The following is a 27,694-nucleotide window of genomic DNA, read 5'->3' on the forward strand; positions in this document are numbered from 1 at the left end:
GGGAAGGGGAGGAGGCGGAGGAGGGGCGAGGGGCGGAGTCCGGGCGCGGGAGCCCCACCCTGTTCTCGCCCCTCGGCGAGGCCCGTCCCCCACCAACCCCGTTCTCGCCCCTCGGCAGGGCCTCTCCGCACCACAGAGACGTGGGACGGCCGCGCGGACTAGATAAGCGGCCCTCGCAGGCCCGCCAAAGCCCCGCCCCGCCCGCGTGCTCGCTCCACCCCTCCCCGCGCGCCCAGAGCCCCAGGCGCCGCTTCCTCTCGCGCTCGGGGCGTCGGCCCTCCACTCGGGGGCGGGGCGGGAAGCGGCGGTGGGCGGAGCCTCCTGGGCCTCGCGAGGGCTAGTGGGCGGTGCCCGGCGGGCGCTTCCGGTTTCCGGCCGCGGGATGAGGGGCGGGGCCGGGGCTACTGTGGGAGAGTTGGGCTGCTGCGGCGGGGCCTGCACGCTGACTGTGGGAAACTCGGTGAGCGGGCTCCGCGCGCCAGGCTGAGCTCCGGGACCGCCGAGGCTCCCTGGCCCCTCGACCAGGGAGAGAGGCGAGCGGCGCGGGGAGGGCCGGGGGCCGGGGAATCTCGGGGCCCGCAGCCGACCTGGGTGTGAGGGGCAGGGGAGAGGGGAAAACGGGCGGTGCTTCTAGAAGCTGGGCTCGGGGGCGGGGTGGGGGGCGGTGAAGCCCCACCTGGAGGAGCGGCCGGGCTGGGCCTCGGGGACGGTGTGCCAGGCCGGGGTCATGTCGGCAGGGCCCACGGTGCGCGCAGTCGGCTCTCGCTCTGGGTGGGCGCTGTGGCCCTCGAGGGCTACTGGAAGGACCCCTGGCTTCTGAGGAGACTGCGTCTAGAACTTTCCCCGTATGGGGCCTTGAGGTGCTTGGTCGAGACCTGCTTTTGCGCTTGGTCCCGAATCCTGCCCTCTAGGAGTCGCTCTTGTGGGCCTCCAGCCCACCGGAGGCGAAGCGGCCCCGGGCGGAAGGCCGCTTGAGCCTCGAGGGAGGTGCCGGTTTCTCTCCGCGGGCGCCGTGGGGACGGTGGGAGGCGGGGGCGTCGGCAGCGCTTGGACTAGATGCGGCCTTGGGCCCGCCTGGTAGCGGGGATTTGGGCCAACAGAGCGCCCGCCTCTGCGGCTGAGTTCTGCCTGGCGGGGAAGGGAGCGTCCAGTGGGTGCCGAGGCGTCCTCCTCTTGGCGCTCTGGCACTGCTCTTCCCGAAGAACGCCTTTCAGTTAAACGGGCGTCGGAAATCTCGGACTCCCTGGGACAGGGATCATTGGGAGAGGCCGCTCTGGACGTGTTGACACACGTGCTGGAGGGGGGCGGGTAACTGACCAGCGAACGGAAGTTTGTGGGGCCTGTGAACGCTGCTGGCCAAGCGGCCCTGCCTAGTGGAGCCCTGCTTCCGCCAGCGCGTCAGAGACTGTGAAGCAAAGTGCAGGGGGTCGAGTGGAGAGTGGCGGCCCCAGCCTCGAAGGGTAACTGAACTGGATGTTCTTGGCTGCCCAGCGCTTACAAATCCTGTTCCTTCTGTGCCCTGCCAGGAAACAAGCTCACATCTTCCTGTGGGGAAACCTTCTAGCAGCAGGATGAGTCTGCAGTGGACTGCAGTTGCCACCTTCCTCTATGCGGAGGTGTTTGTTGTGTTGCTTCTCTGCATTCCCTTCATTTCTCCTAAAAGGTATGGCTTGTGGAGCAAGCAGGCGAGTTAGGCGGGAGGGTCCCTGTGCCCTAGCCCTGGGACTGGTGTGTGCAGCTGGGGGACCCTGGAATTGGAACCCGATGGAACAGGTAGAACCTGTCAGGGGTGGGGGTGGCAGGGGTTGTGTTTGTTATTGCCAACCCTCCCCAGGGTTCTGCTTCGTCATGACTTGCTCAGTTCCTTTTCCTGTGTCCCCTGCCTTCTGGTCTTCAGAATGCCCCCGAGAGGCAGGAAGATCCATGTTACAGTTCTGGAAATGATGCCCTCCCGCCTACTCTTGGCCCCCGGGGTCTTGGGATGGCAGCGTGGGATTCGGAAGACTTGCACCACTGGGTCACGTTGTTGCTGATTTGGTGACTCTTGTCCTAACTAGTCTCACTGGCATTGCGCAGTGGCTGCATGAACATTACTCAGCCTGTGGAGGATGAAGCCATATTCCCTTTTAATGAACAGAGGACCTGTTAAAAGTGAATTGGAAATTAATTTTTAATTATGTATAATACCTGAACACGTCCTTATTTAAATTCACATATTACAAATAAGGCCAAATCTCCACAGGTATTTTTAAAAACTGTTTTTTCATGAAAAATTATCCCTGATGTGATACCACAGAAAGTATGCAGCGCTGCCTGAGGAGGATTCTTGCAGAAAACCAAACCTTCGTACAGTTGACAAGACATGCAGAGATAGAGGGCCCCAGGGAGCTTTAATCTGGGAAGCTTTAGAGGACAGACAATCTGATTTCTACACAAAGCAAATTGGAAAAGCAAATGAAAGAGGGGAGGGAAGGGGGAGCTTCCAGAATAAGAGGGATTTAAGACATTTATCTACCAAATGCCAAATCATTACCTTGTTGGGTCCAGATTCAAACAAATATTGTTGCCTACAGTGATTGGCATTTTCATCTCTAGCCCTGATGATGAGGGCTTCTTGCTGGTTTGAACAATATGTAAAGACTTCTGAAGTCTCTTCTTAGAGCTGCATCCCAAAGCATTTGTGGAGGGAAATGATGTAAGGTCTAGGGTCCATCTCATCATAACCCAGGGTGGGGGGGGGGATATAGACAAACCAAGGTTTATCATGTGGAAAGACAGTTTAAAGAAATAACATGTGTGTGGGGCAGACATTTTGAATATTACAAAGGGGAGAACAATGGAAAGTAAGTTTCCCTTTTCAGAGACTATCAGTGTGTTTTCTTTTTGTTGCTGTGGTTTCTTTGTTTTTTTTTTTTTTTTTTTTTTTTATTTTGAGACAGTCTTGCTCTGTCACCCAGGCTGGAGTGCAGTGGTGTGGTCTCGCCTGACAGCAACCTTCACCTACCGAGTTCAAGTGATTCTCCTGCCTCAGCCTCCCGAGTAGCTGGGACTACAGGCGCCTGCCACCATGCCCAGCTAATTTTGTGTGTGTGTGTGTGTGTGTGTGTGTGTGTGTGTGTGTATATATATATTTTTTTTTTTTGTAGGGATGGGGTTTCCAGACGTGAGCCACTGTTCCCAGCCAACTACCTGTGTTTAAGATTAGTTTTCCAGGCCAGGTGCGGTGGCTCACGCCTGTAATCCCAGCACTTTGGGAGGCTGAGGCAGGCGGATCATGAGGTCAGGAGATCGAGACCATTCTGGCTAACACGGTGAAACCCCGTCTCTAATAAAAAATACAAAAAATCAGCCGGGCGTGGTGGCAGGCGCCTGTAGTCCCAGCTACTCGGGAGGCTGAGGCAGGAGAATGTCATGAACCCAGGAGGCGGAGCTTGCAGTGAGCCGAGATCATGCCACTGCACTCTAGCCTGGGTGACAGAGGGAGACTGTCTCAAAATAAAAAAAAGATTAGTTTTCTAGACATTTCGATCTGTACGTGGACCAGCACCTTTTTTTTTTTTTTTTTTTGAGACAGGGTCTCGCTCTGTCGCCCAGACTTGAGTGCAGTGGCGCGATCTCAGCTCACTGCAACTTCTGCTTCCCAGGTTCAAGTGATTCTTCTGTTTCAGCCTCCTGAGTAGCTGGGATTACAGGCACCCACCACCATGCCTGGCTAATTTTTGTACTTTATTTGTAGAGACGGGGTTTTGCCATGTTGGCCAGGTTGGTCTTGCACTCCTGACCTCAAGTGATCCACCCACCTTGGTCTCCCAAAGTGCTGTGATTACAGGTGTGAGCCACCGCACCTGGCCTTTTTTCCAACACTCTTGAATGGATATCAAATTAGAGAATTGCAAGCCACTGAGGCTGACTTTGTGTGGGCTATTTGGCCATTGGAGAAGAGTGCAAAGCTGGATTTCCATTTTGCTCAGGAGCCTAGAGCCCGTGTGTGTGCTTTCTCTTCAGCTCCCGTCCTTTTTGTCGTCTTCACAGATGGCAGAAGATTTTCAAGTCCCGGCTGGTGGAGTTGGTAGTGTCCTATGGCAACACCTTCTTTGTGGTTCTCATTGTCATCCTTGTGCTGTTGGTCATCGGTGAGTGAGCTGTGGCTGAGGGCAGCTACATGACCTAGACCCTGGTCTCTGCTGCAAAACCCTTTGCCGCTTTTGATGTGTAGCATCCAGTTTTGGCTGCTGGGAGATAGACCAATGAAATGCTGTGTCTTTCTCTTGTGGGGAGGAAGAGGCTCCCTTTGCCCATGCTGCTGACCTCTAGTCGGTTCTTCACTTTGAGGCCCCTCTAGGCCGGGCATGGTGGCTCATGCCTGTAATCCCAGCACTTTGGGAGGCTGAGGTGGGTGGATCACCTGAGATGAGGAGTTCAAGATCATCCTGGCCAACGTGGTGAAACCCCATCTCTACGAAAAATACAAAATTATTTGGGCATGGTGGCGGGAGCCTGTAATCCCAGCTACTTGGGAGACTCAGGCAGGAGAATCGCTTGAACCCAGGAGGCAGAGTTTGCAGTGAGCCTAAATCGCTCCATTGCACTCCAGCCTGGGCAACAAGAGTGAAACTCCATCTCAAAAAAAAAAGAGGCCTCTCTAGCAGTGGGCGTGGGCTTATACCAAAGCAGTTTGTGTGCAGCCTTGTGATGGCCACCTTACATTGCTTTTTTTCAAGACCTTGGGAGAAGGGACGCCTTAGGTTTCTGAGGCTGCTCCTCAGGTCACTCTAGAACTGAAGCTAAGGGAAGCTAACTGGCCTGTGACCTTGGTCTGAGTAGTGCTGCTCACCAGTCACTTGAACAGCAGAGTTGCCTGGAGCAGGACCTTTAATGGGGGACTGAGCAACTAAGCACACAGTGAGTCTAGCTGGGAAGTCCTGCTGTTCCCTGTAGTAGTAGGAGGAGGACACAGAAATGTGTGGCAGCGTATCTTGGGGAGAGATCCTAGACCTCTCTGCATCTGGGCTAGACTTGAGGTTTTCCCAGGTCCTTCCAGCTCTGTAGTTCTGTAAACTCTGACATTGAGGTGCATACCAGCAGGTGCTTGAAAGATAAACTGATCTAAGGGCAAGCAAGCTCAGGGATAAGGCCAGGCCAGGTGGTGTTAAGACGAAAGGCAGACATTTTGCAATGAGGTGGTGGGGTGACCATCTGGAGACAAGAATCAATAAAGCTCTTGTCTGACTGTTAGATGTTTGTTGTTTTGCTGTGGTAAGTGATCGATATGTTCCCCTGTTCGGGTTCCAAAATATTGGCTTGGCTCTGCTGTGGATACCACTCTTTTGTCTCAGAGCTGTGGTGCCTGCCTAGGTGTGGAACACTCCTCCCACCGAGTCCCAGCAGAAACGCTGAGCGGGTGAGGGGCTGTGGTTCAGGGGAATGTGCAAAGCCTCACCCACCAGCTTCAGCATTAGGCATTTCTCTTTCCTGCTGTCTCGGAGCCTGATAGGATATGTTCAGGCAGGACTGCCTCTGAACAGGCCAAGTGTGACCTGACAGCTTCCAACCACATAGGGTAGGTGCCAGCTGCCCGAGTACCTCAGTGTTCTTGAAATACTTGGCAAGGCCCCAAGAGGTAGCTCTTTCTAACCAGGGTTCTCTCCTTGAGCAGCCTCCAAGCCAGGAGTAGGTAGGGAATGTATGTGTCGTCCCCAGGCTACTGAGTTTTTGAACTGAGCATGTGTGTTTTGGCTTTTGGGTCTGGGGTGGGGAGAAGAACTGGGGAAGGGAGGGACCATGCTGAGGATGATTCCCTCAGGGCCTTGCCCCTTCCCCAAACCAGAAGGAGTATGTTTCTTTCCTAGAGCAGCTGAGTGGGCTGAGAGATCCTTTGCGGAATCCAGTAGTTGACAAAGCCTTCATTCTTTTTTGGGATCAGGGAACTGCTTGGAAGTTCTAGAGGGACATATGGCCATGATGGCTGGCTACTTCCTACTCTCATGTTAAGCATAATCTAGAAAGATCTGCAGAGCCTTCTTCAAATAGAAGTGTTAGTCACAGGTACTAGTGAAGGGTAACGGGCATAACTAGCTAGAGCTGTGGCCTTGCCTGGGGGCGGGGAGGGTTGAGAAGATCCGTCTGGAGGGTGGAGTTGCTGAGGGTGCAGGATCTTCCCACCTGGGCTGAGACCCGAGACAGGGAGGGCCAGGTTCTACTGTGGGACTTGGGTTAGTGTTGCTCAGTCTCCCATCCCCACTCATGGTCATTGGCCAAAGTGGTCCTTAGGATGGTGGGATTCCTGGATGCAGGTGACAGTGTAAGAAAACATGTTTATCTTGTTTTTCTGATTACAAAAATAATGGGTAATCTTAAAAACTCAAAAATTGAATTTAGAAAGTTAATTTCCTGGCCGGGCACGGTGGCTCACGCCTGTAATCCCAGCACTTTGGGAGGCCAAGGTGGGCGGATCACGAGGTCAGGAGATCGAGACCATCCTGGCTAACACGGTGAAACCCCTTCTCCACTAAAAATACAAAAAAAAATTAGCCGGCGCTGTGGTGAGCTCCTGTAGTCCCAGCTACTCAGGAGACAGGCAGGAGAATGTCATGAACCCGGGAAGTGGAGCTTGCAGTGAGCCGAGATTGCGCCACTGCGCTCCAGCCTGGGCAACAGAGCGAGACTCCATCTCAAAAAATAAATAAATAAATAAAAAAGAAAAACTCCCCATAATCCCATGTCCCACAGGTAACCATCATGAATATTTTGTTGTGCATTTCCACAGGCGTTTTCTATACTGACATCTTTAATAAAATGTTTACAGCAGTGGGATCATACTCACAAAGTATTTATGTTTCCTTCCACATTCCTGCTGGGAAATGGCAGGAGGAGCATTCCACACCTAAGCAGGCAGCACAGCTCTGAGACAAGACTGCTGTCCATAGCAAAGCCCAGCCAATACTTTGGATTGTGCTTTTTCTACTTACTGCACCTTAAACATTTTTTTTTTTTTTTTTTTTTTTGAGATGGAGTCACTCTCGCCCAGACTGGAGTGCAGTGGCGCCATCTTATCTCACTGCAACCTCCACCTCCCAGGTTCAAGTGATTCTCCTGCCTCAGCTTCCGAGTAGCTGCGGATTACAGGCGCCCGCCGCCATGCCCAGCTAATTTTTTGTTATTTTTAGTGGAGACGAGATTTCACCATGTTGGCCAGGGTGGTCTTGAACTCCTGGCCTCAAGTGGATCTGCCCCACCTCGGCTTCCCAAAGTGTTGGGATGACAGACGTGAGCCACTGTGCCTGGCTGACATCTTTTTATAGCAATCTCATTCTTCTTAAAGATCATGTAGGCTGGGCGCGGTGGCTCGCGCCTGTAATCCCAGCACTTTGGGAGGCCGAGACGGGCGGATCACGAGGTCAGGAGATCGAGACCATCCTGGCTAACACGGTGAAACCCCGTCTCTACTAAAAAATACAAAAAACTAGCTGGGCGAGGTGGCGGGCACCTGTAGTCCCAGCTACTCGGGAGGCTGAGGCAGGAGAATGGCATAAACCTGGGAGGCAGAGCTTGCAGTGAGCTGAGATCCGGCCACTGCACTCCAGCCTGGGCAACAGAGCGAGACTCTTGTCTCAAAAAAAAAAAAAAAAAAAAGATCATGTAGTGTTCTCTCATGTGGTTGTGCCATAATTCATTCTTTATAAGCATCCTTGAATCATTGCAAATTTATGCAAATACTTCTGTGGGATAAATTCAGAGGTGGATTGTTGAACCCAAGGGTATGAACATTTTGCATTTTATACAGGTGTGCTGTCTTTACCCCTGCTAACAGCGTTTGAGAGTACTCGCTTCGTGGTACCGAGGGATGGGCAGATTTTTATAATGCAAGATCAACATAAAAACCAAGCAACCTAAAACCAGAAATTAAGAACCCCATGAGACCGGTGCCCTGACTCACACCTGTAATCCCCACACTTCGTGAGGCCAGGCAGTTGCTTGAGCTCAGGAGTTTGAAACCAGCCTGGGCAACTTGGCAAAACCCTGTCTCTACCAAAAATAGAAAAAGAAAAGATTAACTGAGTGTGGTAGCACACACTTGTGGTCCCAGCTACTGGGGAGGCTGAGAGGTGGAGGTTGCAGTGAGCCGGGATCATGCCATTGCACTCCAGCCTGGGTGACAGAGTGATACCCTGTAACCCACCCTAAAAAAACCTTGATACCCATACAGTGCCTCTCTCATATGGGAGTTATTAAGAGCATTCTTTAGGTAGATCTTAGTGTATTGACTTAAAACGATGTCTCAGGATGCATGGGGAAAAGCAGTAGGTTTGGTGTGGCTCAATTTCTACATTAGAGACGAACGTAAATATATTTTTAACTGGAGCTCTATGTGTAACAGCGGCTCTTTCAGGAGCAGAGGCTGCTCACTGACTCAGCAATTATTTCAGTGCCCACTCTGCACCCAAAACTATCCCAGGCCCTGGGGATATAATATAAAAGATTTCTGCTCTTATGAAGTTTGTAGTCTAGTTTGGGAGAGATGGACCCCAAAAATGTGTTTAAGATAATTTCAGAGATGGGTGTCTATTACGAAGCAGGTAACATAGGGTAATATGACTAAAAATGACTTTAGATGAGGTGGCCACATTTTTATTGTATATATTGCTGGAGGTGATTATGTTATGGGATCCTTTCCCCTTCTACATTTTGGGTGTGTTTGAACTTTCCATGAGTGTGAATTTCTTTTGTAACCAGAATAAAACATTATAAATAATAAAACCGGTTGTAAAGCTTTGAAATGAAACCCTTGACCGCTAGCTGGCATCCTGCAGGTCTTGACTCCTGTTTTTTTGTTTGTTTGTTTGCTTGTTTTGTTTTGTTTTTTTTGAGACGAGTCTCGCTCTGTCACCCAGGCTGGAATGCAGTGGTGTGATCATAACTCGTGGCAGCCTTGACCTCTTGGGCTTAAGCGATCTTCCTGTCTTAGCCTCCTGAGTAGTTGGGACTGCAGGTGTGCACCACCATGCCCAGCTATTTAAAAAAAAAATTTTTTTTGTAGAGACATGGTTTCCCTGTGTTGCCCAGGCTGGTCTTGAACTCTTGGCCTCAAGCAGTCTTCCTGCTTTGGCCTCCCAAAGTGTTAGGATTATAGGCGTGAACCACCACATCTGGCCTGGGTCTTGACTCTTAAGCACCTTAGATCCCCTGAGCAGGCATTTCCATCACCAAGTTCAACCTGGCTTATCATGGCAGGGAGGTACCTCTGGGCCAACTTGAGATAAGCAGAACAAGATGTGGTTGGGGGCATCATGGGAAAAGGAAGCCACCGCCATTTCCAGAAACTCTTTAGGCTTGGTTCGCATCTTGAACTGCAGAGCAAGCTTGGGGGCCTGTGTAGAAGGGGGCCAGGGGTTGAAAAGCTGGAGGAAGGAGTGGGTCTGAGGATGGGAGCTTCCTTTTTTTTTTTGAGATGGAGTTTCGCTGTGTCCCCCGGGCTGGAGTGCAATGGCGTGATCTCGGCTCACTGCAACCTCTGCCTCCCGGGTTCAAATGATTCTTTTGCCTTAGCCTCCCGAGTAGCTGGGATTACAGGTGCCCACCACCACGCTGGGCTATTTTTTTTTTTTTTTTTTTTTTTTGTATTTTTAGTAGAGATGGGGTTTTGCCATGTTGGCCAGGCTTGTCTCGGACTCCTGACCTCAGGTGATCTGCCTGCCTCTGCCTCCCAAAGTGCTGAGATTATAGGTGTGAGCCACTGCGCCTGGCCTGAGGGTGGGAGCTTCTGACAAACAGCATCCCATGATGGGTGTGTGTGCGTAGAAGTGGGAAGAACTGGGGAGGCCGATTTGAGGGAAGTGAATCTGACCTGTTTCATGCCGCCTGTCTGCCTGGTATGGCCTTATCTTGCCCTAGCGTCCGCTAAATGCTTGTCTCCTCTCTGCTCCACCACAGATGCCGTGCGCGAAATTCGGAAGTATGATGATGTGACCGAAAAGGTGAACCTCCAGAACAATCCTGGGGCCATGGAACACTTCCACATGAAGCTTTTCCGTGCCCAGAGGAATCTCTACATTGCTGGCTTTTCCTTGCTGCTGTCCTTGTGAGTGGGGTTTGAGGGGGCAGGTGCTGTGAAAGGAGCCATGGGCTAGCCAGGGACACGGAGCTCAGTGGGCTCAGTCTCCCCCTGTGACTTTGATTCCTCCTCAGCCTGTGGCCTGGACCCCAAAGCCCTGTCTGTGTTAGGGAAACCACATAGTTTTCTCCTGACCTCCAGAGGCTGCGTGGAGGATAGGAGAAGGCTGCTCGAAATATCAGAAGACCCTCACACACCACATACTCTGAGGCAAACAGATTACTGTCTCACACTGTTTGCATGGAGAGTGAGGTGTAACGGGTAAGGCCTTGCCCTCCTCTGGGAGAGGACCTTCAGAGTCCAACTCACAAGGGAGCAATTGAATGGGGGGCTCTTTGTGTTTGGGGTGCTGACCTAGGGACAGCAGGTAGAAGTGACATGAAGAGGCTAGGCCTCTCCTCTCCTCACCTCACCTCAGGGCCTTCCCCACATGAAACTCATGAGGGCATGTTACGTTCCATGGCAGCCAGAGTATTTCTGGCGATGTTTTTGGTAAAACTAAGTGCCTTGATCAGGGCCAAGGGTAACTAGTTGGGCAAAACTAGACAACTACGAAGTGCCTATTTGAGCCTGGGGCCCTGTTTGCTGCCTCCTGCTTCACGCAGCCGTTCTGATCAGCAGGGCCTGGCTGTGAGGTAGATGGGAGCTCAGACCAAGGGTGTATGAAGGCATTGGAAAGGTGCTTGCTTTGAGGGTGGAGCTCTCATGACTTAATCACTTCTCAAAAGGCCCCACCTCTTAATGCTGCCGCAGTGGGGATTAAATTCCAACACATGAAGTTTGAAGGGCACTCAGACAATAGCACCAAGTGATTCTCAGGCTCACGGACAGTTATTCCCCACTTGGTTTTGTGCTGCGAGACTCAAGAATTTCCATGCCTAAGAGATTCTTGCTCTCTAGTCACCTGGTGTGTCGTGCTTTACCAGTCACTAGACTTGTCTTAAAGTCTGTCGTTTAGATGATTTTGTATTCTCTGCGACCAAGTTGGGAAGAGGGGTGGAGGTAGAAAACGCAAACACATTTTTTCAAGATGATGGGTTTGATCACAGATTTGATCAACAAGCTTGTTATCTTCAAACTTAGGAAAGTCAGGAAATGAGAAGGCTGGGAGGAATGAGACACATACCCTAGATTTTTCAGGAAGTTCCAAACAAATATTATCTTGTGGTCTGAGGCTGAAAGGGAAGCAGCTCTGGAAGACTGAGTCTCAAAACCAGAATTCTGAGTATGATAGCAAAATGAGGAAAAAAGACCATAGTGAGGAGGGAAAGAGAGGAAACTAGGCCATCTACCAGAAAAGCATCTAGAGCTTTAAGAATAGTATGGGGGAGGGGGTGGGCTGGGCACGGTAATTTACGCCTGTAATCCCAGCACTTTGGGAGGCTGAGGCAGGCAGATCACCTGAGGCCAGGAGTTTGAGACCAGCCTGGCCAACATGGTGACACTCTGTCTCTACTAAAAATACAAAAAAAAAAAAAAAAATTAGCCAGGCTTGGTGGTAGGTGCCTGTAATCCCAGCTACTCTGGAGGCTGAGGCAGGAGAATTGCTTGAATCCGGGAGGCAGAGGTTGCAGTGAGCCGAGATCGCACCACTGTACTCCAGCCTGGGCAACAGAGCGAGACTCTGCCTCAAAAAAAAGGAATAGTATTGGGAAGGTAAAAACCTGCCGGGAGCTCTGAATCATGAAAGATATGGAGAAGTGGGGAGAAGGCAGTCCCTTTTATATGTCTGTGTAAGGAAGGAGATGGAGGGTAGGTGGTCAAGGGCAAAGGAAACACTGGGATGAGAAAATGGAAATTACAGGTGGGCAAGAGTAGCATCCCTAAATGATGTACTTTGCACTTCGACTTGATGAGATTATGTCCAGAAGCTGTTGAGATCATCTGTAGATGAAATTGCCACCGATGCTTGAGGATTTGCAGAGTGGGAGAGATACTGGCAGACTGCAGCCTGGCAAACGTCCCAATTTCCAAAGGGAGAAGGTAGATGAGGAATTGATCTGGGGAGGGTTGACTTTAATCTCCAACCATGCTCTAGAAAGAATAGCTTGTATGCTTTCGGAAAAGAAGAGTGGGATCATTGGTGACTGCTGTGAATTCCTGGAGAAGTTCTGTCAGCCTTCTATAGATGGAGTGTAGATGGATTTTTAGCATGACACTTGCCAGTCTGAGTCTGTTCTTAAGGACCAGATGCCAAAGTGTGGGGAAGGTGCCGGCAGAACAGTGTAGTTAGGTGTGGTCCTAACCTACATGAGTGGCTGCCTTGTGGATTGGCTCCATCAACACATCCACGTAGAAGCCTTAGGGGGCTCACTCTTTTTTTGAGACAGAGTCTCACTCTGTTGCCCAGGCTGGAGTGCAGTGACTCCATCTTGGCTCACTGCAAGCTCCACCTCCCGGGTTCATGTCATTCTCCTGCCTCAGCCCCCCGAGTAGCTGGGACTACAGGCACCCGCCACCACGCCCGGCTAATTTTTTGTATTTTTAGTAGAGATGGGGTTTCACCATGTTAGCCAAGATGGTCTCCATCTCCTGACCTCGTGATCTGCCCGCCTCGGCCTCTCAGAGTGCTGGGATTACGGGTGTGAGCCACCGCGCCTGGCCAGGGGGCTCACTCTTTACATCTGGCTTGCTCAGTATTTATCTGCACGAGGATGTTTGTCATGGTCAGCAGAAGTAGGGAGAAATGGATGCTAGGAGGAATAGCAAGAAGGTTAGTGACCATTCAGAATCCTCAGCTATCTAGATGGGCTTCCTGATCAGAACAACTTTAATGAGACTTGAGTTTTCAATGGGGAGGCATTATTATAGGCATGCATGTAGGTTCATAAAGGGCAGGGAGGACTGGGCTACCCAGGAGCTCAAAGACTTGGGGGTTGGAGCTTACTGCAACTCAGTTTGAGTTAGTGGCAGAGCTACTGCGAAAGTTAATGAGCTGTTAGCACCCTTGAGTGAAGGCTGGAGCTACTAGGAGGGAGGTGCTGGCCCTGTCAGGCTTGCTGCCATTTCTGTGATATCTGGGGGGCTGCATTCAAGGGCCAACTTTTTGAGAACAGATTGCAGCCTCAGAAGCTGTTATAGTGGTAGCAGGTATGCCAGTGCTGGTTCCCCACAGACTGGTTTTTAGTAATAAGTCCTTTGCTCTCCTGATTCCATTCTGCTTTCATGATCTTGTTTCTAGGACAACTCCAGGTTGGGCACTACGGGTATTGTCTGACCATGCCAGAGGACAGTGGAATGGTCACCTCCCTCCTGTGGCTTTGGGATAGCTAGGCTACTAGACGAATGTGCTACGCTCAGTGTAGTCTTCTCCGTGTGCCTTAGTGTGAAGTTAGGATGTTCCAGGTTAATTCCTACAGTCGACATTTTAAAAAGTTGACATATAGTAAAATTAACTTTCTGGCATACAGTTGTGAGTGTTTTGACATGCAGAGCATCAGTTAATAACCACCACAATCAGGATGCAGAACAGCTTGTACTTTCCTTTCTACCATGAATGCGTGGCTTCCGGTAAAGGCAGTTCTCATGAGACCCTCCAGTATACTCCCAAAGTGACGCCTGGAGGCTAGAGTGCAGAGTTCACTTTGGCCTGCTGTTGCAATCTGCTCTCACAGTCCTGATCTGCTCTCTGGTGTCTATAGCCTATCTCATTTTTCTGTTACCATTCCCTTTGACACGCATGTGAGGCCTCACCTAATTCACTGTTGAACAAGTCTGACAAGTGAGTGGCTCTACTACTTTCTCAACCAGATGGTTCAAGCAGCCACACACTTCTTGCCCACATCTTGGCTCACCAGTTGCCCATAAGTGATCTAGTTAATCATTTCTGGAATTTTGGCAGAAATACATATTTCTTGCTAGTCTAAGAGTTAAATCTAAGATGCTGGCTGTGACCCTAGAGGAACTTGGCTTTCTGTGTGATGCTGTCGTCCAGCCTTACGGCCACGCACCCCATTTGCAGCTTGCAGAAAACACTTAAAAAACAAAGCAGGCTGGGTGCGGTGGCTCACGCCTGTGATTCCAGCACTTGGGGAGGCTGAGGTGGGCAGATCACCTGAGCTCAGGAGTTTGAGACCAGCCTGGCCAACGTGGTAAAGCCGTGTCTCTACTAAAAATACAAAAATTAGCTGGGTATGGTGGTGGGCGCCTGTAATCCCAGGTACTCTGGAGGCTGAGGTAGGAGAATCACTTGAACCCGGGAGGTGGAGGTTGCAGTGAGCCAAGATGGCACCATTGTACTCCAGCCTGGGTGACAAGAACTAAACTTCCCATCTCAAACAAAACAAAACAAACAAAGCTGTCCTCTTCATATTTCCGTTACGAAAGTTATACCTGCTCATTGTAAAACAAACCCCCCCGCCCCCCCCAAAAAAACTTTACATAATAGAGAAGTGTCAGGTGAGCTCCCCTGTGGCCCCATCCCCAGAGATAGTGGCTGGTAATGGTTGTTGTGTTTCTGAACTGTTCAGTAAATTTTTCCATGTTTGGATAACTTTCTCCTTACAAGTGCCAGGGCTGCTTTTGCACTGTTTTGACTAGCCCTTACCACCCAACAGCGCATCTTAGCAATTGGTCCACATTCTTCACATAGACCTCTCTCATCCTCAGCCATTGCGCAGTGTTCTGTTGTTGGAAGGGATTGTTGGGGTTTAACCAGTTCCCTACTCAGAGATGTGTGACCTGGTTTGAAATCTTTGTTTTCTATTTTACTCCAGCCTTTTTGCGCCATCGATTGATTGATTGATTGATTGATTTTGTGATGGGGTCTCACTGTGACACTTAGGCTGGAGTGAGGTGACTTATTGCAGCCTCACCCTCCTCAGCCTCCCGAGTTGCTGGGACTACAGGCGTGCACCACCAACCCTGGCTAACTTTTTTTTTGGTAGAGGTGAGAGGTCTTCCCATGTTGCCCAGGCTGGCCTTGAACATCTGGGCTCAAGCGATTTGCCCACCTTGACCTCCCAAAGTACCAGGATTACCAGTGTGAGCCACCACGCCCAGCTGCAATTTTTATTACTAAACAACCAGTGTCCCACATCCATGGTTTCTCATCTGCGCTTTCTGCACACTGTGTTCCTTTTCTCCTTTTTCCCATCTTAATCATTGGAACTGGGGTAACTGACATCTGCTCTGCTGCACCTTGATACTCTAAGTGTGGCCCAGAGCCCAGCAACCTTGGCAGGACCTGGTCTTCTCAGAAATGCAGATGCTTGGGCTGGCCCAGGCCTGCCGATGAGAAGACGGGTTCTTTTTTTGTTGTTTGTTTTTTGAGACGGAGTCTCGCTCTGTTGCCCAGGCTGGAGTGCAGTGGTGCAATCTCGGCTTCTCCGCCTCCCAGGTTCAGGCAATTCTTCTGCCTCAGCCTCCAGAGTAGCTGGGATTGCAGCACATGCCACCACGCCCGGCTAATTTTTGCATTTTTAGTAGAGACGGGGTTTCATCATATTGGTCAGACTGGTCTTGAACTCCTGACCTCAGGTGATCCACCCGCCTCAGCCTCCCAAAATGCTGGGATTGCAGGCGTGAGCCAGCACACCCAGCCTCCACATGCTTTTTAAAAAACATTTCCGTGTTTTAAAAAAGTTAACCACGGGGCTTTAAAGCACCACATGCTTTAAATGCCCCTTGGTGACTTGAATGTTCTACTCAGTTTATCATGAATGCTTTTCTGGGACAACTGACCTGTTTCCAGCATTTTTTTTTTTTTTTTGAGACGATCTCACTCTGTCACCCAGGCTGGAGTGCATTGGTGTGATCATGGCTCACTGCAGCCCTGCCCTTTTGCCTCAGCCTCCCGAGTAGCTGAGACTACAGGCATGTGCCACCACGTCCTGCTAATGTTTTAGAGACAGAGTCTTGCTCTGTTGCCCAAGCTGATCTCAAACTACTGGGCTCAAGCGATCCTCCCACCTCATCCTCCCAAAGTGCTAGGATTACAGGCATGAGCCTCCATGCCTGGCCTCTCCAGCGTTTTTGAGTGTTCTTGAGTGTCTGCCCAATTCCTCTTTGGTGGACGTTGAGCCCGCAGCTCTGTTTCTGACGTCATAAACAGTGGCCTCAGCTAGTCAGCTTTCTTTCGGCCTCCTGATCCTCTTTGGAGCATCTGTGCCACTCCTATTATCTGTCTCTCTCTTTTTCGTTGTTGTTGATTTTTTTTTTCTTTTCTTTTTTTATTTTTGAGACAGAGTCTCACTCTGTCGCCGAGGCCGGAGTGCATTGGCACAATCTCGGCTTACTGCAACCTCTGCCTCCTGGGTTCAAGCAGTTCTCATGCCTCAGCCTCCCGAGTAGCTGGGACTACAGGCACATGCCGCCACACCTGGCTAATTTTTGTATTTTTAGTAGAGACAGGGTTTCGCCATGTTGGCCAGGCTGGTCTCTGACTCCTGGCCTCATGTGATCCGTCCACCTCGGCCTCCCAAAGCACTGGGAGTACAGGTGTGAGCCACCATGCCCACCCCTCTTTCTTTCCATGTTCTTTATGTCCCACTGAGAGGCTCAGTTCTTGAACGTGAGCAGGTATTCATGACCTGAGCAGGTTAGACGGTTAGGAGTAAAGGGTTCCAGACTTTGTATGCAACTTTCCTGAGTGGTAGAGAGCCTGCCTAGTGGGTATTCCAGTACTGCTGGGATACGGTCACCTGTGGGGATTAATATTTTGCAAGGGTGTATGGGATGGAGTGGAGCAGGAGAGCCTGAGATGGGGAGACCAAGTTGGAGGTTGTCAGTGAGACTTGCTGGGAACCTGAACTGAGGCAGTGATAGCAGGAGTAGGGTGGAGGGGACAGACCTGAGGGGCCCAGGTGGAGTTGAATCAGCAGGCTTTTCCAGTCTCTGGGAGTCTGAGATGATATTGGTTCTGCTCTGGACTTGCGGAATGCGAGGACCCAGCCCCCTGCTGGAAAGGGAGCTCTGGCTGCCCATGGGGTAACACTACCATGCTAGGCATGAGGGCTGGTTGCAGAGTGGGACCTCTGGCCAGACCTGGGGACAGCAAGGAAAGGAGGGGACAGGGAAAGCAGGACTGAGCAGGGGAGGCCTGGCAGATGAGCAGGATAGGGTGCTTCCGGGCAGTCGAGCTTGCGTTGCTGGCTTTGCAAAGATGTTGAGGCCAGGGCAAAGGGAATGTGCTGGCAGGATGGACTCCAGCCTCTAGCAGAGCGATAGAAGATCGGGGATCAGAAGGAAGAGGGAAGCAAGATCAAGAAGGAGGATGTGACCAGGTTAGTGGCCAAGGAGGGGAGCACATTCCGGAGAAAGTCTCGTGCTTGGCACTAGTTTTCAGCGGGACTGGGCTCAGGACATACAGGAGGTTAGCCTGAGAGCCCCCGAGTAGCCCTTGTAATTGGGAAAGGGGGCCTGGCCTGAAAGGAAACATCACACCTAGAAGCAAGCCTGTACTCCTCGCCCCCCATAGTCTGCTGCTGCTCCCTGGGACAGCAGTGGGAGAGTCCCAGCTTCCTAGCCAAAGCCTTCTGAGCTTTTGTCCTGCCTCTGCCACTACTATCTAAATCCTGTGACTTGACCCAGAAGCCTGGGGCTGCTCTGCCCTTTCTTCTTGTCCCATGTGACTGCCCAACCATTGTGACCATTTCTCAGTGTGCAGCCCAGCAGGCTGAGGCGCTTTCACATTGTCAAGTAGCCAACCTCCAGAAGTCTTCACCCTGCAGAGCTGGACTCCACCCATGAAACAGCCTGTAGACGTCACCTCCTAAGCCTCTCTCTCACAACCCTTGGGACCACTGCTGTGGTGGGGCCACCACCATCCCGTATAGACCAAGCAGGCTCCCTGCCACCTGTCTTCCCCTCTTTGGCCTGTGTACCCCGCTTCCAGTGGCTTGCTATCACATGGATCCACCAGGACGTGGCTCCCCCACAGTCTCTGCTTTGACCTCCCCCTGCCATGAAGCAGTCATGTGGGCCTCATGGGAGAGCCTCACGTAACACATGCTCTCCCCCCACTTGATTCTCTGAGCATTTTGGGGGCCTCTGTGCGGAACGGCCTAGCCAGCACCTCCTCTTCGTGAATCTCCAAGGCTTCCCTGTGGAGCCTGTTCCGAGGGGCCCACACCGTGTCCCTGGCTGACCCATAGTGCTGTCCTTGGGTCCCAGGGCAGCCTGCACATCCAGCTCTTGAGGCGTGGCACTTGGCAGGGTTGCCCATCATGGAAAACCTGGGCTCTTGCCCTTTAGACTGTTCAGCTCAGTGCCAAGGGCGTGGCACGTGTGAAGGGCTGCTGAAATCTTTGGTGACTGAATGGGCTGTCCTGGGATGATGGTGACAGCTTTAGATGCGTGTCTGTGTCGAACTTGTCAGGCTTTTTAGATGAGAAGCCTAGCTTTTCAGGTCTTAGGAGCTATGACAGTTTGTGAAGATGGATGCATCGGGGCCACCTCCAGGGGACCACACTGGATGAGCCACTGGTTTCCGCTTGGGGAAGACTCTGGCAGTCGCTCCTGTTTCTTCCTGCCAACCTTGCGCTTCGGGGGCACAGCTAGCTAGAGGCCCTCTTGAGTCTTGGAGTGTGTTGGGGACAGCAGCTCCCTCTGGGCTGGGGTTTGTGTATTCAGAGGACTTGCACTGCCTTCTCTGCCTTATTCAGCTTCGGTGGCGGTCAAGGTTAGGCCCAAAGTGCTGGTTAGCAGCCAGGCGCAGGAAGGCCCCTGTTTGTGTGGGAGCCCCCTGGATTTTTGCTGACCTGAACTTGATCCACAGGCATCTTTTGTTTCCTCCTTACCCTCCAGGGTAGAATCCCATTGCTGCCATTAGCCCAGATGGAGCTGCCCGTGCTGCTTTGCTCAGCTCCTTTTTCTTCTTTTTTAGGTTGAGTCATCTAATCACAGACTACCTTTGCCTAAGTTGTCTTACCTCACTCGGTCGCTCTCTGCCCTCCAGCTTACCCCAAACCCCTCAGATAGCTGGTTTTAAAAAAGATACACAGCAAAACTCCAGAAACCCAGCTGGTCCATGTCGCTTGTTCTCAAGAAGAAGGGAGGACAGGCCAGACCCACACCTGCCCCTTCGCCCTGTGCTTGCTGCACTGTCCTCAGGACGGGCGAGCTCCATCTGGGTTGTGGGCTGGAGCTGCCACAAGGCATGTTCTCATTTGAAACGGCCTCCATTTCCCCCAACTCTAGCCCTCCTCTTCCCGTCTTCTCCAGCATCTGTGTGCTGGGAGGCTACAGGGAAGGCCAAGCAGCTGTACCGAAATGGACTTGGGGCAACCCTTCGGGGCGGCCTTCTCGGGTCTGCTCTAGGTGACTCTCCTAGTTGTAACCTGTCTTCCTGATTCCAGACTGGTGGGTAAGAGTCGCTCAGGACAGTGGAAGCCCTGGTGTTAGTCATTCTCCTTCACTGAAGCCTTCCTGAGGCGTCGCCTGACTTGGTTCCTTGCCTGGGCGCTGCCTCATTTTTTTCTTCCACAGCTTGGGCGTGTTCACCCAGTCTATTGGCCACCTGCGATAGGCCTGGAAAGTCAGCAGGTGGCGCTGGGACACAGGCTTTCTGCCGGCTGGGGGCAGAGGAGTGAGTTTGTGTGAACACTGTATGTATGCAGGGGCTGGGGGTTGAATGACTTGACTCACCTGAAACCCATCAGCAGGGTGGGCCCAAGGGGTGGCTGGGGAAGCCATAGCATGGAATCTTTTGGTCGGGATTTGCTCTTTCCCCATTTCCTATTAAGCCCATGTCCTCTTCCCCTTGCTCATGGGGGAAGACAGGGCTGCCGAAAAGCACTTATGAGTCATGGCTCTCCCTACTTGATATGGTTGGCTCTGTTTCTCTAGAGTCTGTGGAGAGGTTCTGTTTCTCCTGCCTTCTCTGGTTTACTCAACCTTTTATAAAAGCACGATAGCCCTGCTTAGTGTCCAAGAACATTCTATCAAGAAAGCCCAGTCACATTGAGGCATTTGGAGCTGCCATGTGTCTGCCAAGGCCACATCTGGATTCTGTTAATTTTCGTTCACTGGCCTTTTCTTGGACCCTGGGCCATTCTCCTGGTGACCACCCTGTATCTGTAGGAGATGCCTTTGGCTCTTAGGTTCTTGCCTGTTTTCCGGAAATGAATAGCTAAGAACAGTGATTCTGCCAAGTAAGACTACTTGGGAGATCCAGTAGAGGCAGAAGGTAAAGGCCATGTTCCGTGCCCCCTCCTGGGGGCCTGGGAAGCTACAAGGGAACAGACAGAAGCACACGTTAATGTTCCTGAGTGACCCAGTGTGAGGGAGCAGGAAAATGTTCTAGAAGGTTGGCTCCTAGGCTGAAAAATGCCAGTGATCAGAGGGGGCCTGGTCTGCATTGCTGGGGCCCTGGGTGGGGGCTAAGGGTGCGAAGACGCAGAGGCTGGAGCTCTGGGTTATGCCTTCAGCTCGCGGCAGTGAATGGTTTTTCCCCCTGCAGCCATGAGCCTGGCTTGCTCATCAGCACGGGTCTGAGACAGCTCCTTCCCACTGTCTTCTGTCTCGTCAGTTGCTAGACTGAGCAGCTCTGTGTCTGCCTCTGCCCCTCTTGGTGCCAGGCTCCCAGGTGAACGCAGGTGCAGTCTAGGCCCAGGGAGATTCTGTCCAGCCTGATGTGCAGCCTCAAACCTGTCCCCTCACCTGTCAGGGAGCACTTTCTCTTCTGGGAGTGAGATCGGGTCATCTGGAAGCCCAGCCTTTTTTTAGCTATACTTGCTGGAGTGGGCGGAAGACCCCTTGTCAGTGTGCCAGGTATGGGAGTGCACAGATGGAGGCACAGTGCCCAGCCTAAAGACTTTCATAGCCTGGTGGGGCAGCCATATAAACGGATGGCAGCCACGCAGAGAACAGAAAATGAGGTAGTTACATGTGGGTGCCTAGGGGGCTGCTGCAGGAGCCCCCAGAAGGCATCCCTCTGATGGGGTGGGAGATCTGAAAGGGTTTCTTCGGGGAGGTGAGGATCGAGCTGGGTTGAGAGGACATTCCAGCCTGGAGGACTGCCACACAGAGCCAGGCATGTTCCAGGAATGGTGAGGGGTTAGGTGTTACTAGAGCAGGGGGACCACGTGGTTAGTGAGGGAGGAGAGCTCACTGAGGGCCTGCGTGCTGACAGCAGGTGGCTTAAGCAGAGGGCTGACGTGGTTGGATTTGCCTTGCTCTGGGAGGTGGATGGGAAAGCCGTATGGCGGCAGATAGGGAAGAGGCGCCGGCAGTGGGGCTGATGGCGGGCATGTTTGCAGTTGACATGGAAAGAGTACTGGGTTGTGGCTCGGGCTAAGGGGCCGAGAGGGCCGAGTCTAAGGCGGTTTGCCTGTCCACCACTACAGCAGGGGCTACATGAGGTGGTCAGGTCAGGCAGGGCAAGGGAAGGCCTGTTTTGGACAAGCTGAGTCTGGAATGTCTCTGGGGACATCCAGGAGCCAACGTTTAGCAGGAGGTTAGGTGTGAGTCTGGGCTGCAGAGAAAACCCTTTCAGGGATAAGAGTGGCTGGGAGGAAGGGTGTCAGCTGAAGAGTGCAGACTCCAGAGGGAGCAGAATAACCGTGGGAGGAGGGTGTTGCGAGGGAACCTCAGGAGGGTAACTTAGCAGCAGAGCAAGGAGTTCAGGGTGGCCTCTGGACTGGCAGTTAGGAGGCCACTGGTGGCCCTGCTGCTGGCTTGGAAGGGCAGGCCTTGGCCAGCCTAGGTTGAGGAATATATGTGAAGGAAAAGACCAGGGACTTGGTCAGGGTGACTCCAGGAAGGAGGCGGTTGAAGACGAGGTTCCTGGGGGGAGAATGATCCCGGGTCGTTCAGCAGGAAGAGAGAGGACCTAGAAGGTGTGAAAAAGAACTGTCGGGCTGGGGGTGCAGTGGGAGGAGTATGCCCAGGGTGCTGTGGGGGTGGGGAGCGCCTGTGAGGGTTGGCAAGAGGAAGGGGAACTGGGACCTGGCACAGGGGAGCCCCAGACTGTCTCAAGGCTGGGAACTGAAGGCCCGGGCTGGGGCTGAGCAGGGCCAGGCTTTCGGGCAGACACGGCGTGGATTTTGCACCGCACATTGTGTGTGCCCTGGCTTATCTTGGAAGCCCTGGTTCTCAATAGCCGGGAAAGGCCTGGGACGGTCCGAAAAGAGCTGGGCCTCTCCTGCACTGCCGCGGAAGCATTCGTGTTAGCTGTCTCCCTGGGTACTGGGGTGATAGCCATGGGCACTCACCAGCAGCCACTTGCCTGGCCTGGTGGCGGGGAGTATAGCCTTCAGTCTTGCTTGGTCCTATCTCTACCACCAGGTGGCATGACCCCCACCCCTCAATTCCAGCTGGGAGGAGCAGTCCTCTTCCTCTTTCTACATCACTGGGATCTGCTCTGGGGCTGGGCAGCTCTTTGCCAGGGGGCTGGGTCTTAGTCAGACTTGCCTTTCTTTCTCGGTCTCCCCAGTGACTTCTGGCCATGCCGATGTGAGTCAGACACGTTGTTTCTCTCTGGCTCCTAGGGTGCTCAGTAGCTTCCTCTACCTTCAGGCTCCAGCCCAGTTGGAGGCAGGCTGGTGGGCAGCTGGGGGCTGAGGCAGGGAAACCTGAGCCCTAGGCCACGAGGTCCTGGGCCGCTAATTTTAGAAAGCACATGTCACTGGAAACTCTCCTTCTCTGCCAGGAATCAATGGCCTGGCTCTCCTGGTGCTGCCAGGGGCCCCTGGGAGCCTCTCCCCAAACCAGGAACCTCAGGGGCGTCTCCTGGCCCGGGTGGGTCCTTTCTGTGCTGAGTGCGTCTAGAAAGGGGCTCTGCTGAGGCCCTGGACAGCCATGGCTTGGGCCAGGGAGGTAGCTCACCTTGTCTGCTCTCTACTTTCTCCAGCCCTTCCGGGCTGCCCCTGGCCATGAGCAGAGGCTGTGAAGTGTGAAGGCCTGGCTGGGGCAGGAGGCCACTTCAACTCTTCTGAGTAAGCTGTTGTTGAAGTACCCTGAACTAAGCAGATTTGTCTCTTCCTTCTCCCATGCCCTGTGTGTCCCTTACCTTCTGAAGTGTGTGAGAAAGGTACCCCTGCCTTGTTTTGACTGTTTGAACGAGTCCTTCCCTCCTCTCTTCCTGCCAGCTAACATCTCGGGGCAGGGGTGAACCAAGGGAAATGAAGTGGCCATTCTAACCTCTGCTTGGGGACCAGCATCTGCCTCCAACTGCCACCTGTTTGCCTGTCTCTCCTGGCTGCTTCAGATAGGCAGCGTGCGCCTGTGTCCTGATTCCTCTACACCCTCCAGCCCAAGAAGACCTCATTCGGGGCGCTGTTACATAACGGATGTGTTCCAGCGCAGCCTGCATGATGGGTTGGGATGGAGGCTGGCCAGAGTAGAGAGTTCTATCTTACGTTGGGACCTGGGAGCTGTTCCTTGTTAGTTTAGAGAGTATAGTGGTTCTGAGCTCAGGTTCTGGAGTCAGGCAGACATAAGTTGGAATTCCAGCCATGTCCATTTCTGGTTTTTGGCCTTGGGTATGTTGATTTACTCTGCTAAACTTCAGTTTCCTCGTCTATAAGCTGGGGCAGTGATAGTAACTTCCTCATCAGGTAGATGTGAGCATGCGGCCCGGCATGTTGGAAGTGCCCGAATTGATTAGCTTCTCTTGTTACCTTACCGAGGCAAGCCCGGCCTCGCAGGGAGGAATGTGGTGCTGTGGCTTGTCTGGCACGTTTAGGCCCCGACCTGGAAAGTGCCGCGTTCTGGGACCTCATGCTGTAGCAAGGCTCTTCCCAACCCCCCACGCTCCTGCTTCCAGCCCCTCCCAGAGCTGAGGGTGGCCGTTGGGCACAGCGGAAGAGGACAGCTTCTGAGCCCCACCTTTTCCCACCCGCTGCCAGCACCAGGTTGGCGGCTTCTCGCTCGGCTGCCTTGGCAAGAAGGCAGGCCCAGGCTGGAACCAGATGTGGGGTGGGAGCAACCAGGAGGTGCCCCTGCCAGCCCTTCATGCTCTTTTTCTCAGTTCTCCCTTCTTTTTGTAAATAATTGCAGCCTGCTTAGACGCCTGGTGACTCTCATCTCGCAGCAGGCCACACTGCTGGCCTCCAATGAAGCCTTTAAAAAGCAGGCAGAGAGTGCTAGTGAGGCGGCCAAGAAGTACATGGAAGAGAATGACCAGCTCAAGAAGGTGAGCCCAGCTTCCTGACCCGCCATGGGGCGCCCTGGTGTTACACCGTGGGAGCCACGTTCTGTAGGGCCTCAGTGGCCACTGCTAGCCAGTCACGCTGGGAAATGTATGAAACTTCCACTGCCTGAAAAACCAGAGTTGGGTGGAGGCACAGAGGGGAAGTCCTCTGTGGGGAGGGTATGCCCGCAGGAGGTGTCTGTGTACGAGGGTCCGGGTGAGGAGGAGGGTGTTGCTGCTCTCATTTCCATCTACTGCTTCCAGTCAGACCCTTCCCTGAGAAAAACGGCCCCTCAGTGAGCCAGGCCCTCTGTGTGAACTGAAGGCCCTCAGCTAGGCCCTTGTTCCCTGCAAGATTGCCACACCCCCTCTGGAACATGGGGTCTGTGGCATCCCTCAGTGCTGGAGAGGAGGTGGGGGCAGAGCGGTTGGCCAGTCCTAGACATCCTGTCAGGAGGCGAGCTGCGAGCCAAGCTCGGAGGGATGTGGATGCAGAAGGGGGATGGAGCTGGCCAGGCAGACAGCGGGCTCCTTACGGCAGCGAGCGGCACCACGTGGGGAGCAGAAGGCACCATCATCCGTGGAGGGGTTGGTGAGCACCATGGAGCTGGTGAGCCCTGCTGCTCAGGAAGGAGGCAGGGCCAGGGGCCAGGGCAGACAAGGCGTGCCTGGCGAGCTGCAGCAGGTGGCCCCGCTGGCGCTTCTCTTTCCCTCGGCTGGCAGCCACGCCCTGGCCTTTGCCTAGGAGCTGGGAGCAAGTGGTGGCTCGGTTCTGCGTTGACATTTCTGAAGGGGCAAGTCGCCAGGGCAGCTTGAGGAACCGCATCTCGGTGGGGAGGATGGGGCTGGAGCCTCTCCCTCCCTCCCTCCTGAGTAACCCTGGCCTTTGGCACTTTTCCCAGGGAGCTGCTGTTGACGGAGGCAAGTTGGATGTCGGGAATGCTGAGGTGAAGTTGGAGGAAGAGAACAGGAGCCTGAAGGCTGACCTGCAGAAGCTAAATGATGAGCTGGCCAGCACTAAGCAAAGTGAGGCTCGACCTTGTGTCCTTACCTGGAGGGAAGTCCAGAGGAGCCTCCTCTGCCCGCTGCTGCCCATTTTGTGCTAAACTATTAGTAACAAGCCTTGCACGCACGCTGGAGGGCTGGCTGAAAACAAACAAATAGCACCCTGTGCCTCCAACCCCAATGCAGTCATGCTTAGCCCTCAGGCCAGTGAGGCTAAGTGGTTTGAATGGGGCTCAGGAGGAACCAGGCTGCAGCTGGTGGGCCTCGATTGCCCCATGCTAGAGCAATGCACACTGGGGTTTTCCTGTCCACATTGTGGCATGGTAGCCCCAGCATGCCTGGGGGCTGAGAATGAGGGGAGTGTGTGAGTGGCGTTCAGGAGGGGAGTGGGCGGCTCCCGAGCGGCCTGCCTGTTTTTGGTCTCCCACGCATAGACTAAGTCTGGGGCGTTTTCCCCCAACATCACAGGCCTTGCCTGCTGCTGCTGTCTGCAAGACATGGCTGTCATTGGGTGTCGCTTTCAGGCTGGGATCTTGCTCCTTGTTTCCCACTCTCAGCCTCCCTGGAGGTTACCCCTGCAGAGAGCCACTAGAGTTCCCCTCCATGAAAGGGACTAGGGGACATCCTCTGTATTTCTTTTGCTTTATCTAGCTTTTTTGTCAGCCCTTTCCCTCTACTTTGGGGACCTGCAAAAGCAGAGTGGCTTTGAGAAGTAGTCTCCTGTATAACCTCCTTTGAGATGGATTTGGGCCAGTTTCTTATGTCTGTAGCAGTTGTTTTTTTCCCCCCTAATTCGGGTCTTTTCATTTCTGTTTTCTTGGTCATTTACATCATTTCAAGAATTAGAGAAAGCTGAAAACCAGGTTCTGGCCATGCGGAAGCAGTCTGAGGGCCTCACCAAGGAGTACGACCGCCTGCTGGAGGAACACGCAAAGCTGCAGGTCAGCCCTCCTGTGTCGCTGTGCCCAGGACAGAACAGCACGATGAGGCAGCCCCACGGGTGGGGAGGGAACCTTCCAGGGGCCGAGGGGCCGGCTGCCCTATCCCCGACTCCCCCTGGCCACCTCTGCCCTGCTGAGTGGGACCCTTCACCGGACAGGAGAGAGTGGCCTGGCAGCAGATGTAGGCACTTGCCGAGGCGGCCCTCAGGAGTGGCACTGGCTCACTAGGCTCTGAGCCTTCCTACCTTTGTGCTCAGGTTCAGTCCATGGTTTGGGGCCCCGTCAAGAACAGAGAAGCAGGTGAAACTCTAGGACCCACTGCTGGCCTTCTTTCCTAGAGCACTGGGGGGGTGATGTTGGGCAAACATCCCTGGGCAAGTGAGGGCATAAGGTGTCAAAAAGGCACCTCCCCCAGCAGGCGCTGGTTGTTGCCATCGCCTGCTGCCCTAGGCCTGATCCGAGTCCTCTGATTAGCTTGGGTGCACCGGGCTGCATCTGGAAGCCCAGGAGGTCTTGACGTTGGGAGTGAGGGCCACGTAAATACTCCCAACTTTGGACACCTGGCATCAGTGCTTGGTGGCCCAAGTTTGGGCACTACAGCAGATGGGGAGGAAGGGTCCAGCCTCAAAGGGGGCACCCATGCCCTCTGTATGGGGCAGGCTTGGCGAACGGGACTTGGGCTTCGAGGGCACCTTTCAAAGGTGTGCAGAGTTGGGAAGGGCCTGATCAGGTCTTCAAGGGGACTGGATGCCTTGCTGTTCCCTGCAGCCAGGACTCAGCCCCCAGTGAGGTCCTGGCAGTCCTCCTTGGCTGGTGTTAGGTCCAGGGCTTTCCCGAGAGGGTGGGCCAGGGCTGACGCTCCCACCCTGGCAGGCCTTTGGGTACAGCTGAGGAGGGGGCCTCTTGCTTAATTGAATTCAGCTGTTGTTAGGAGAGAGGAGAACTGAGCTGGACCTCTGGGGCATGGGGCTGGAGGTGGCAGGGGAGGAGTGGACCCAACCAACCTACTGCTGTGGGATTTCTGTCCCTTTCCAGGCTGCAGTAGATGGTCCCATGGACAAGAAGGAAGAGTAAGGGCCTCCTTCCTCCCCTGCCTGCAGCTGGCTTCCACCTGGCACGTGCCTGCTGCTTCCTGAGAGCCCAGCCTCTTCCTCCAGTACTTCTGTTTGTGCCCTTCTGCTTCCCCCATTCCCTTCCACAGCTCATAGCTCGTCATCTCGGCCCGTCCACAGTCTCCCAGCACATTACAGGGGACCTGACTGCTACACGTTCAGAATGCATTTGCTGTCATCCTGTTTGGCTTGGCCTGGCCATGCCTGGCGCAGCCCTGGCTTCCACGCCTGAGCGTGGAGGGCACGAGTTAGTTGTAGTCTGGCTTGTGGTGGGGCTGACTTCCTGTTGGGTTGAGCCCTTTTAGTTTTGCCCTCTGGGTGTTTTCTTTGGTCCCGCAGGAGGGTGGGTGGAGCAGGTGGACTGGAGTTTCTCTTTAGGGCAATAAATGTTGTCATGGTGTGTACGTGGTGTGTTGTGTGACTGCGGCTGTGGGGAGGGTTCTGCTTCCTCTCC

The 27,694-nt window shown here is 53.4% G+C and overlaps 1 protein-coding gene across 6 annotated transcripts; it reads left to right on the forward strand.

Annotated features, from left to right (window-relative positions):
- The first annotated feature begins 333 nt into the window (after positions 1-333).
- Positions 334-27,644, forward strand: BCAP31 (B cell receptor associated protein 31). Of its 6 annotated transcripts, none has more exons than XM_037988799.2 (8): positions 334-460; positions 1,527-1,663; positions 4,006-4,133; positions 9,931-10,078; positions 24,050-24,185; positions 25,085-25,208; positions 26,028-26,128; positions 27,164-27,644. In XM_037988799.2, the coding sequence occupies exons 1-8, from the start codon at positions 383-385 to the stop codon at positions 27,200-27,202; spliced, it is 891 nt and encodes a 296-aa protein (XP_037844727.1). In that variant the 5' UTR covers positions 334-382; the 3' UTR covers positions 27,203-27,644. The 6 variants fall into 6 exon arrangements, with proteins under 6 accessions (XP_037844727.1, XP_037844728.1, XP_037844731.1 ...); XM_037988800.2 differs by having other exon boundaries at positions 4,033-4,133; XM_037988803.2 differs by lacking the exon at positions 334-460 and adding an exon at positions 682-987 and having other exon boundaries at positions 4,033-4,133.
- The last annotated feature ends 50 nt before the right edge of the window (positions 27,645-27,694 follow it).

The sequence above is a fragment of the Chlorocebus sabaeus genome, chromosome X, assembly GCF_047675955.1.
Source record: "Chlorocebus sabaeus isolate Y175 chromosome X, mChlSab1.0.hap1, whole genome shotgun sequence".
Taxonomy (NCBI): domain Eukaryota; kingdom Metazoa; phylum Chordata; class Mammalia; order Primates; family Cercopithecidae; genus Chlorocebus; species Chlorocebus sabaeus.